At 35.7% G+C, this 12,809-nt stretch overlaps 2 protein-coding genes across 2 annotated transcripts; one reads left to right on the top strand and one right to left on the bottom strand.

Moving 5' to 3' along the window:
• The first annotated feature begins 1,046 nt into the window (after positions 1–1,046).
• On the top strand, positions 1,047–5,309 carry LOC121975926 (phosphatidate cytidylyltransferase, mitochondrial-like). Its single transcript, XM_042527860.1, has 10 exons — positions 1,047–1,263; positions 1,337–1,393; positions 1,480–1,539; positions 1,640–1,708; positions 1,786–1,878; positions 2,999–3,103; positions 3,200–3,277; positions 3,567–3,692; positions 4,778–4,871; positions 4,954–5,309. Exons 1-10 carry the CDS (start codon positions 1,153–1,155, stop codon positions 5,145–5,147), a joined length of 987 nt encoding a protein of 328 aa, XP_042383794.1. The 5' UTR covers positions 1,047–1,152; the 3' UTR covers positions 5,148–5,309.
• Positions 5,310–6,377: 1,068 nt separating this feature from the next.
• On the bottom strand, positions 6,378–8,661 carry LOC121975925 (UV-B-induced protein At3g17800, chloroplastic-like). Its single transcript, XM_042527859.1, has 4 exons — positions 8,501–8,661; positions 8,232–8,397; positions 7,887–8,170; positions 6,378–7,547 (listed from the first exon to the last, which is right to left on the bottom strand). The coding sequence occupies exons 2-4, from the start codon at positions 8,364–8,366 to the stop codon at positions 6,731–6,733; spliced, it is 1,236 nt and encodes a 411-aa protein (XP_042383793.1). The 5' UTR covers positions 8,367–8,397; positions 8,501–8,661; the 3' UTR covers positions 6,378–6,730.
• Positions 8,662–12,809: the final 4,148 nt, after the last annotated feature.

Raw genomic sequence — 12,809 nt, 5'->3', positions numbered from 1 at the left:
TCGGGCTGATCATCCCTAGAGATAGTAAATGAGGCTAACTGGGATTATCATCTTTTTTATTTGCTTCAACTCTATCATACAAATATCATTTCCTAATTGCCCCTCAGATTTTTTAAGTACAACAAGTCAAAAAATAAGTATAATTTATCTTAAATTCAGCACTTCAAACTAGAATCGAGTATATTTTCTATCAAAATTGCCCCTCATATTTTTTAGATACAAAAAGTCCAAAAATGAGTATAATTCCTATTAAATTCAACACTTTAAACTAGAATCGAGTATATTTTCTATCAAATTGAGCACGACTTTCTAATTGTCTCTCAGATTTTTTAGGTATAAAAAATCTAAAAATGAGTATAATTACTTTTAAATTTAGCACGTTAAATTAGAATCGAGTATATTTTCTATCAAAATTTCTCCTCATATTTTTTAAGTACAAAAAGTCTAAAAATAAGTATAATTCCAGTTAAATTCAGTATTTTAAACTAGAATCGATTATATTTTCTATCAAATTGAGCACGATTTTTTTCCTACTTAATATAATTCCTCCTAAATTCAATATCCTTTAAAGAAAATCTAGTATGTTTTTCATCCAATTGAGCATCATTTAAAGAAAATCTAATATATTTTCCATCCAATTAAGATGGAAAAAAAGTCGTGCTTAATTTAATAAAAAATATACTAGATTCTAATTTAATGTATTGAATTTAAGAAGAATTATATTTATTTTTTAATTTTTTATACTAAAAATATTTAAGGTAATTAGATGAATTAGTATCAATTATATTTGAGGAGTGAAAATAAAGTTTTTTTTATTAAACTGCGTTTAAAGTTTTATTTTTAATTAGTGCATGCAAATGTTTCCAAGATGGATTATTTACTGTTCGGTAAAATATTAAAAAAATGAATTAAAAACAAAGGACATCAACTGATCGAGAGCGCTAACTTAATTAGACGGTCGAGTCAGCAGACCGGTTCACCGAGCCAGAGTTTGATCGTACACCCGAACCAATTAATCGATCCATCTCGTCGAGGTCGTCGCCGAGAAACCCCTAGAGCTGAAGGATCCCTTTCTTCTGTCGCGGAGTTCTATAAATACCCAGTCTTCGTCTCGGCAGCGTTCTCCTGCGGCCTCGTCCTACTGAAGAGGCAATGGAAGCTGGTCAAAGGGCGGCGGAACTCGCTGGCCCCCTCGAGCTTCTCCCTCCCGTCGATTTCTGCTGTGCGTACGGATCCTCCCTCCTCCCCAACAACACGGACAAGGTAAACCCCCCTAATTCGTCTTCTTTGATTCCTTAGGTCGCTGCTTCAATCTCCCTGTTTTGGAACTTTCTAGACCTCCATGGTAGATTACATCTTGGGCGTTGCAGACCCTGTACAATGGCACGCGGAAGTACGTTCTTGTATCCTTGTAATCTTTTTTCCTGGTTGCATAATGAATCCAGCTTTCAGTAGTATTGTGATTGAGTGAAATTCCAGAATTTGGAAAGGAACGGACACCATTACTCTAAATGGATGGCCCGGCTCGGGCCGACGGCGGTAAGTTTCCTTGAGCACATACTCGATTGTGGCTGCTTGGGAATGGGATCTTGGGTTTTATTTAGGTGCGGCGCATTTGAGTGATTTCTTTGGGGTTTAGGTCAACTGGGTTGCTGACAGAATTGGCGTTGGCGTGCACTTCAACCCCTTTGTGGTGTGGAGGGACAAGGTTGTCTGGTTTGCTGTTTTCAAGTTTCTTTGTGCTTGGAATTTTCTTTTTGCTCTTGAATTTTCAGTATTTGACAGAATATCAAGTATGGAGTCGTGCGGATGCATGATTTGGCTATGGATGTGCTGACATGGAATAGGTTTTATCTGAGCGGCCGTTTGCAGAAACCTGTATGTCGTTCCTTGAGGTGGTTCTTGGTTATTTTGCGACTTGGCTCATTATCAATGACTTAACATTCATCTCCTTTTTTGTGTCCTTATGATATTCTATGATACTTTCTTGCTCATTTTCTTTTGTTGGTCCGCGTGAAACTATGTAATGCATTCTCATGATCCTTCCTCCACTACCACTGATCTTTGTAGATCTGGGTCATTTGAAGTAATTAACTTTTGATGAGAGAGATTCACAATTTCTTTGTTTACCTTGTGTTTTTCAATGTAAGTTGAGTTTTAGTAACTCCAAAAAGTCTGTCTAATCTAGCATGGTAGAAATCAGTTCACTGTAAATGCATGCCATGCAGTAAAAATGAGTCGACTGAAGCAAGGAGCATAGCTTTGGAATTAGTTTTGGTTGCACATATATTGAGTACATTTCTTTGTGCTGTTTTTGCAAGATGTATGTCATGACACAAACAACAACAACAACAACAACCAAGTCTTATCCCATTAAGTGTACGTCATTGAGCTTTATCTCCTACTATATCATCATCTATGCTTAAATAAATTTTATCTTATTTTATTGTTATGATACGTGTTGTATGTCATGATACAAGTAAGAAATTCTGCTCAAAGATGACGAGAGGACTAAATCAAGTTCTGGATTTTTTTTTTTTTTGTACTTTAAAGATAAGACTATCTGAAGTATGTCTTCAGAAGGTGGGACATTTTCTATACTTGTGCTATTATCATGACAAGCTATGATGGCGGCATCCTAAGTCTTAAAAAATCTCACAGGTAGTACAGTTTCAAAAGATGAAAATACATGTGATTTTGTAGTTTGTTATGAAACAGCTATTTTTATGAAACACAGACAATCATATGCTTTAATTAAATGTTGCTTTCTAGCGATTCTATTTATATATACAACCGTTTGTAGATGCTAATTAGGTTATTTTGTATATCACCTTTGTAGTTCATGATGCTTCTGAATTCATCGAAGTGTACTTTTCCTTTCCTTATCATTTTAATAGAATTTTTCTTCTAGATACTTGATTGAGCATATATTCATATAATAATTGTTTAGTACACCTTTAACATGTATATGTAATTGCAAAGTTTATTTCTCCCTTAGGTTCATTTTATAGTTGATAACTGGGACATACGAAAGGTCAACTTGCTTAATTTGAAGGCAGCAACTTCTGCTTCACTCCTCCTTTTGCCAGCTAAATTTAGTGAGGTGTGGTTTTACCATTTCAACATGTTCTTTTAGTTTCCAAGATAGGCGTTTTCTCCCTGCAAATCTCCTTACCTTTTTGTTAAGCTCATGATTTAGGAAGATCTATATGCTACAATCTGTGGTCTCTCCTACAAGGGTGATTTGAGAATGCTTTTTGCAGAGGACAAGAATAAGGTTAGTGAAATACACTGTTTCACTCATTGAAATGTTTATCTATGACTCCATAATATATGTTAAATGTCAGCTCAGTTCTACAGTTGATGCCATTCTAAGTGGAATCGGCAATTCTATAGATTCATGTTTAAATCCTATTACCAATGCTTCTGTTTGCTTGCCATGTGTTGCTGGAAAAATAGTTACTTCTTTTACAAGTCAATTGGAAATAAAAAATCTTATTTCCACTTCTTGTTTTACCATATTTGATCATATTTTGACTTTCTTGTGATATATGTTTGATTTCCAGGTAAAGAATATAATCCGTGGGAGTTTTACATTATTCCAATCTATGTATAAGCCAATACTAGAAGAGTATGCATCTGAAGGGCTACTCAAAATTACTTTGGAGAGTCACCATGATAAATTCGAGCAGGTTTCTTCATTAACTCTATATAATTTCACTATCCCAAGTTAAAGTTTTGTGCAAACTCGAGTTCATATATTTTTGTTCTCTCTTTTGATTTTTTCCCCACTATTTTGAAGCCCCGGTTGATGCAGTCAAAACAGATGCAATCAAGTCATGACAGTTAAGTTTGTTAGGATTTTGATCTCAACTCAGACTTTAGTTTTGGGTGGTGAGCTAGACTGCTGCTAGAGGAGGTCAAGGTGATAGGATTTCTTCTGGATATGGTGAAATGCAGATTGTTGACTATAGTAGAAAGAAGGCATGTGGGAATGAGAGAACCAAAATTGGGTTAATGTTGCTCGAACTGGCTTTAGCCTGACCAAGGTATGTGGAACTCAACTCAAGTGAGCAACGTTCAACCAGAATGGGTGCGGTTTGTCTGGGTTGTTAGCAACCTGTTCAAGGTGAGTTGGATAAGATTCAAGGATCATAAGCTTTTGCTGCAAACAATTGGATAATTCTTGATTGGGTTTAGACAGTTGCAGTGGCATTGTCAAGGGCTAAGCTAAAGTTTATGTGAAAGGTTTGAGTTGAAGTGGAGATTGTACGGAAGGATTGGATCAAAGTGGAGTGAATAAGTGCAAGGTGGAGATTTCTTGTTGCCTCGACTTTAACCCGAGAGTTGAGTGTTCTCTGCAGTTGGTTTGGTAATCTGTCGGAAGTCCATTGGAAGATCTAATGTCATCCAATGTAATTCCCTGGCCAGTGCCTATGTTCGTCTATCCTCCAAAATTGTCTATACTTCTATAGAACCCTTAGCAAATGACTTACCATCTGAATGTTAAACAAACAAAAAAACTAGGGGAATGACATCTAAAATTGATTGAAACTGCAGTAAGAGAAACGGATCATCAAAGAGAATTCTAATTAACACAGCTAAAATTGATCTAAGATATGGGCATCACTAGCGACATAACATTTAGGTAGAATTCACTGGGCAGGGTAAGGTTCATCTAGCTAATTTATTATTGTTTGTTATATATAGTTCGCATTGGACAATGTTTTAGCTAATGGTAATGGTTATTGATTTAGCAATACTGACAATTAAGTAGGACTGCGGCTCATCTGCGACGAACAATCACCTATGTTCTCTTCCCTGGGCCATCCAAAGCCAATTGAGCTTGAAGCATAAGATGAATGCAGAAGGTAATGGTCCTCACCGTGTGGATATAAGTGTTTTAGTTAATGTTGTTTTACGCATACAAAAATAAGGTGTGTGCTACTACAGGAATTGTGAAACCCTGTAACATCGTCGCTTCCAGAGAGTTAGCTGCTAGCCTTGTGACAAATACTTCGAGACGTATTGTGATGATGTCTAGTGGAAGGCAAGCGATATCTGGACTGATTGCTACTGGAGGTGTTAATGCTGCACGGTATTTCTCAAGAAAATTATCGAAGGCATGGAAATCTAGAACAGCGTAGCGGTTCCATTCAATGAAGTTCTCTTCAGCATGCCATTTGTTTTTTCATATTTACAAAAGATTGTGACAAAGGATTCCAATAAAAGATGCTGTTTTTTCTCAGAAATTGAGAATGATTTAAGAAACCAACTTAATTTAAGCCAATAGACAAATGTTTCTAGTAGGTGCATCTTTACGTGGGTAATGCAGATTATATTTTAAGTCTCTTGAATAGTCTCACGCAAATTTTATCATGTTTTTTTTTTAATTTATTGACATTAAATAGGACTTGCCGTTTCAACTAGTTAGGTTGAAATAACTTGGAGTCAATTATGGCATTTAGATCAAACAGAGTTTATTATCACATTAAGAAACCAACTTAATTTAAGCCAATAGACAAATGTTTCTAGTAGGTGCATCTTTACGTGGGTAATGCAGATTGTATTTTAAGTCTCTTGAAACGCAAATTTTATCATGTTTTTTTTTTTTAATTTATTGACATTAAATAGGACTTGCCGTTTCAACTAGTTAGGTTGAAATAACTTGGAGTCAATTATGGCATTTAGATCAAACAGAGTTTATTATCACATGAAACACAGTCACATTTGGATCAATTTAAGGATAAAACTGTGATTGTTCAACAATCAAACTAACACAAATAATTCTTATGAAGTGACAATATGATTTTTGCCTCACAAGCCTTGCTACAAAACAGTTGGAACACTAGACAAAAACTAATCCAGTGAAGAAATGCAAGCGAACGTAAAAGCAGAGATGAACAAATTTAATCAGTTAGGTATGCATACTATAAAAACTAATTGAATTTAATCAGCATTTTGAACTTTTAAGTTGGAATGCATCATCAACATTATGAGTTTGCAAGCGTATCTGACCTTATGATTAATTTCTAGACAGTTTGTGACTTTGACTATTCAATAATATCGGATCATACTTAGATCCATCACAACAATTGATTACCTAGCATCTGATTAAAGAATCATATCACATGTGATGATGTTGTTTGATCTGCAAAGAAGGCTGGACAAAGCTGTGGATCAAGCTGATAAGTACATTAATCAACCTCTAATCTGTGATGATGTTTGATCTGCACTCTTCACCACATCACATGTGCTGTTTAGCCAACACAAATGTCACCTTTTTTAGTACAAGGGAATGACAACAAGCAATCCATAATAACAACAAAGTAAGTTCTTACATATCAAAATATATCATAATATGTTTCAAGAAGAGAGCAGGTTACATGCATAAATTTGATAAAAATGAAAGAGATAAATTCCAATGCTTGTGATAAAATTCAGTCAATACTAAACAGTTATTTAAGAAACAATAAAAGTTTTAGTAAGAACAAGATTTGCATCTTGAACAAGCAATAGGGGACCTAAGTACCTAACACAATGCATTCCGTATTATATGTAATAACCTCACGATATTACCGAAATAGCTGGAAGTAACAACGATCATCTACTATGTGATGGACCTGACAATTACACAACTCACATTAGTCATTGCTACCATCTGAACACTACCTATGGAAATTGTTGCACCTTCATATCATCAATCCGTTCAAGTCTAACAGTGGATTAACTAGTTAGTCACAAAATGATACCTACAATCTATGTAGGTTTCAACATCCCAAAGGAAAGATCCAAAAGTTACAGCCTCCAAGATAAGGCTCCTCAAACCTGCAAAACTGATCTTAATGAGCTCATCCTTGGAAGAATCAATAGTTCCTTCTGGTGTGATGACAATCTCAGGCCTCCCAAACAGAGCCTCAGTGTGCTTCTCAATTATGCTAAAGGCTTCCTTTGATCTAATTGTAGCACATCTTTGAAGAGTATCAGAATCAAAGGACATGACATAGGACCGCAGCCGACAGGGTTTCATTCCATTCCCAAGCCCACCTTGGGTAAAGCCTGGTGAAGACCATGATGATGCCTCATGAAGAGTTAATTCTGTTCGAGTGGATGGTCTTGACTCATCTGGGATTGCTTGCCTAGTAGCACTCTCCTCTTCATCTGATCCCCAGGGGAGAATCTTCATTGATTTCTCAAGTTGGAATCTTTGGTCTACTCTCTTGAGGAAGTAGCCATACATGACAGAAGCAGCATAAACTTGGCCAACCCTAAGCTTGCTAATAGGCGCCACCGAGTCGGAGTCACCCAGCCGCTGCCCCAGTATAAGAGCGAGGTGATTCTTAATCATTTCGTAAGCTTCAGAAGAATGTAACTTTTCAAGCTTTTCATCCTGGGATGGCCACTGATCAACCCTGCTGGAAGGATCTGATTGAGATATTGCAGGGACCAAGGAAACATCAGCTTCAACAAACTTTTGAACAACTAATGCATATAATATCTCTTCCAGTGCCCTTATCCTCTCGTTAGCTTTGACCTCAGCAATTCTCCTATAAAAAATGAAGAAAGTACATAAATCTCTTCCAACAGTTTTAGCCCTTAGTTCGTTCACAGAATTGAATTGACAGAGATTGGAAATCCTTAATCCTCTGTTTGGTTCATCGAATAATAATTCTAGCCTATCAGAATAAGCATCCATGAAACAGAATAAGGAAATAGCTAAAGATTGAGAGGGAGTAACGATTCTGGTTGAATAGCTTCCAAATTTATGTTGCAACCAAATACAGGAATATCAATTTCGCTAAGAATTCATACAAGGCAAACCTGAATCTCTTCAATCATTTGGAAAAAAAAATAGGATTTCTCCACCAGAAAACTAAATATTTTACCTGTATAAAACAATATCAGTCTCCGAAGGAGCAGGCTCCTCTTTGTTCATCTCAGCCTCGCGATCGGTCTGGAGTTGCTCCAGTTGCTGATCGACGGCAGCAGGTAAGAGATGAGGATGGTTGACAAGGATCTGAGATAGAAATTGCCCAACTGGCGACTCCAGCTGGAGGGGAGCAATCCGCGATGAATCCTCCATGGAGGAAGACGATGATGCCCTAATAATACTCCTCCGCGCAGCTAATCGTTGCTGTCCATGCTTTGACAAATGGATCGGAAAATGCCCCTGCCAAAATTCATCACATGAATAGATCGAATAATCTATCAAATCAGTCTATTTCAAATACCTTGAATCCGAGACGGGCTTTGGACTCGAAAGACAGGAAACCGATCCGATGGGCGGCGAAGACGGAGGAACTCCGGCCAAAGCCAGTATTTTTATAGAGGATCTGTGGAGATCGGAGGCTCGCCACCGCTTCCATCAATCGAAAACTGCGAACGATCTCCAACAATCTGCAAAAAAAAAAAAAAAAAAAAAAAAAACCAAACCCACAATTAGGTCGAAACACGACAGAATCTGATTCAAGAAACATAATAAGAACGAACGATCGATTACCAGATGAAGAAGTGAGAACTGCAGAACCGTTTCTTGAAGCAAGATGAAGAGGATGGATCGGAGCTTAGCGATTTGAGGAGAGTCGTAAGAATATTGGTCGAGTTGCCACTTTGCCACGGAGTCGAAGGTGAACCACGCCGTGCCGTTTTAATATTGTCGTGCCGCTCCTAACTAAATAAATGACAGTATTTCTAAGATATTAACATTTATGCCATTTTAATATAATTTATTTATTTGATTTTATATCAAACAAATATAAACAATCCTTGTCTTCCTCTACCACCATCTACGCGTATAAGAAATTCTATAGGTCCACGAAAACGGCTCGACACCGCGAGTAATTTGAATGCGGCATAGTTTTTTGAAATCAAACCCTAAACCAAACATGTTATTATAATAATTTTATATTTTTCAAATATTTGCATATTAATAATTTAACTAAATTTGGATAACTAATATTTAATTAAATATAAATCTAAGTTTGTTCCTGATAATATAATTTCTTTACGACATTTTCCTCCTTGGATACAATATATTTATAGAATTCATATATTATAATCAAAGATTAGATGAGTCATAATTGAAGTCGAATAAATAAATTATCATCCTAATCATGACTACCCCGCTATTTTTTTTTTAAATTGCAAATACAAATAATTTTTTAAAAATATATATATATTAATGAGTTCTCTAGAGCCAGACCATTTTTTTGTCATTTAGTAAAGATCTTTTCTTGGCAGACACACGAGTTCCATCTGGAGAAATCTACCTCGATGTTAAACAAATAATAATAATTTTTTCATTAAAAAAACCAAATCAGCAACTCATCACAGCCGCAACACGAAGAGAAGTCAAACCATGCTTGAGAACCCAAAAATTATGGTAAAATAAATAATTAATAAAAATAATGAAAGGAGGAGAATCTTATGCAGAGTTTTTGGTTATTTTTATTTTGATTTTCTGAGTATTTGATTGATATTTTCACATTTATTTAAAAAAAGAGATATTATTTTTTTAAAAAAACATAGAGAAGGTGTAAAAGTGATTCCAGAAAAAAAAAAAACGTATATTTTTTTTTAAAACTAAAAGATGAAACCAAACCCTCCTTTATCCCATTACGGCAAAAGATGATTTGTGTCTTCATCGACCTATCTTTATATTAATAAAAAAAAAAATCATGAATGATTACTGACGTAAGTAGTTGAATAATAGAAAGGATAGACATCCAATTATTAATTAGGATTTGACTCATAAATTTCATGATGATAATATCATCCTACACTGACCAACTATCCATCCGAAGGGAAAAAAAATGTTGGTCCTTCCACGTTGTCTTATTTTCGTTGGCAAAAGGGGACTGAATTCGCCCTAGTACCCTCATCAACTCGTCCTAGGGCCAACATGAAAGAAGTAAATCACGGGTAACTATTATCCTTTAGAATAGTGATTGGTGCATGAAGGAGGTATTTATCTCGATTATGTCAAAATTCGAACCGCAGATCTCAAGTTGACAGCACCTCATGCGTTAACCACTAAACCGTCCTGAAGGGACTCGTTATCTTATCTTCGTGGCAAAAGGCGATTTCTTCACTCCAATATATATATATATATATATATATATATATATATATATATATATATATATATATATATATATATATATATATATATATACATACACACATTAGTACAACAAAATAATACTATATTAGCGCTACTTACGTCTTTACACTATCGACTTACATTATTAGAAATTTAACTCATTACAATTAAAAATCATCTTCACAAAAATAATCAATTAATGATATCTAAGGAGCATTAGGAAATTTAAATTAAAACCTTAATAAACTCTTTATTGGAAAAATAATTCTCAACAATCACTTACTACGTATAAATTTCTTGCATATACAATCTAAGAGAAGGACCTCCCTGCTAATGGATCCACATTCACACATATGAATACAAACTGAAGTTTTTACATAAGCATAATAAACTTTAAGACAACCAAATAGAACTTTATCTATGGTACCTAGGAGATCATCAATCAATATTGCTACTTATCAATTAGAAGAATTTATAGATATTGAACACAATTTAGATATTTTTTCAAATGAACAATTGAATACTCTAAATCCAAGAAGGATATACAATAAAGGAATGATATCCTTTTCTACATCACTTTATCGACATCACATAACACAACTACTCAATTTACCAGATGGAGGTGAAGAACCATTGACTCTTATGACTGAAGAATCAGCAAGAATACTTTTGCAATACAAATATAATTACATTTATTTAGGAATAATTGTGTTTAACCTTAGAGGACTTACCATAAATAGCATAGGGGCTCAAGTTTTCTAATCCTCTATGACCTAAGATTTCTGATAATGATAAAGCAGTTGTTAGATTTATTGAAGTTGATATAAATAGTAATTTAGTTATTAATTATTTCTATCCAAATTTATATGACTATACCATATTTTATAGAACATATTAAATTCTCAGTCCAAGCAAGAGGCTATGAAGATTTTCAAAGATATAATATCAAATAGATATAATTTTTCTAGGAAAAAAAGACTAATATTATTAATAGTTTTAAAGTTCAAATAAATAATATTATTGAAATACTTACAATAAAAGAAATTAATTTTCTCAAACCTAAAGACTTTTCATCTAATCTACTTGTCAGATTAAACTAGAGCTTTAATCGAGAATTAAGTACTAAACCATAATCTTTACAACCAATGAAATCTAATATTTATAAAGATAGACATGGTAGTTCTATAGTAAGATTTCATAATTACACGTAGGATCAAAAGTGCTAGAAGGGGGAGTGAATAGTGCTCGTGACTTTCACGTTCATTTTAAAACAATCGAGTAATACACAACGGAAAAATAAAAATAATAGTAACACCAAGGTTTTTTATTTGGTTCGGAGCCTGTGGCGACTCCTACTCCAAGGCTCACACTCGTTGAGTGTTTACTTTGGGCAATCATTATCAATTCGAAATATTACAACTTTAAGTACAGTTAATTAAATGCAGTAATATACCAACGACTAAGATTAGTAAACTTGGAGCTTCTGGTCGTCGGAGTCCAGTTATAGTTTTGTCGGATCGTTCTTTGAGTAGCACATGGAAAAAGGATTGTAAGTTTTTCATTCTCTTTGGCTGCTGCTCGAACCAGACTTAAATAGCCCATTGAGGGCGCTTCCAACCGCATGGAGGGCGCCTCCAAGCCCGCCGAAATCGTAGCGTCGATAAGCTCCTGCATCTTCGCTACTTTTCTACCTGAGGGCGCTTCCAAGCTCCATAGAGGGCGCCCTCCATCTAGCGTCCAGGGTGCCTCCAAGCTCCATGGAGGGCGCCCTCGTGCCTTACTGCGAGGCGGTCGACCAAGTCACCCGAGGCGCCTCCAAGCTCCATGGAGGGTGCCTCGGGACTGTTCATCCGAAGCTTTTCTTATGTCATTTCCGTCCTGCAAGGCATGTTAGTCTACAACAAATTATACCCTGCAAAATAAAGTTAGTACAATAAAATAAGATAAATAGAAAGTTATTTTGACAGTTTCCGGACTGTCCAGTTCTAACTTCAGATTTTACCTCCGGAAACCCTAGGTCGAACCGACGCCTACTGTCCCTCACCGGGGAACGCGTCCTCACCTACTCCACTCAGGAGAGTTTACCTATTTTCCAGATTGATCCTTCAGACCAACTGAACTTTTGCCCAACGTCTGAATCTCTAAGACTTTCTGCTGGACGTTCACTCCACTACCCGTCTAGTCTTCCACCCGGTTCGCGACACTAGGATTTCAACATAAAGTCCCCAACTCTAGGGTTTTTGCCCGAAGCGTTCGACCCATCAAGATTTCCCGCATAGGGTTACCACCCCTAGTACCTAGGGTTACCGCCCCCTAAGATTTTCCACCTATATAACCGTAGCTAGGACTTTTGCCTAAGTACACTTAGGACTTTCCTACAATCTCATTCAAACTCGTTAGACCACAAATAACCTTAACTTTGAACCCTGTTCCATTATCAAAACTCAAGTTCGATCGTCGGATGCTTCCCGCACCAATAATCTTCCCCTTTTTGATTATGGTAACAAAATTCAAAGTTAAGTAAGTTCAAAGTTAAGTAAACCATAAAAAGCATATATGTGTACAAGTTAAAAAGATGTTGGCATAAATGTGTACAAGTTAAAAAGATGTAACATCAACAGGTTGCAAGTTGTATCTTCCCCTTAATTACTTAACTCTCACTTTTTTCTCCCCCTTTGCCATATATCAAAAAATCAAACACAGAGAA

The sequence above is a fragment of the Zingiber officinale genome, chromosome 4B (assembly GCF_018446385.1).
Source record: "Zingiber officinale cultivar Zhangliang chromosome 4B, Zo_v1.1, whole genome shotgun sequence".
Classification (NCBI taxonomy): Eukaryota; Viridiplantae; Streptophyta; class Magnoliopsida; order Zingiberales; family Zingiberaceae; genus Zingiber; species Zingiber officinale.
Note: the sequence above shows the minus strand (reverse complement) of the source record. Positions and strands in the feature narration are given on the sequence as shown.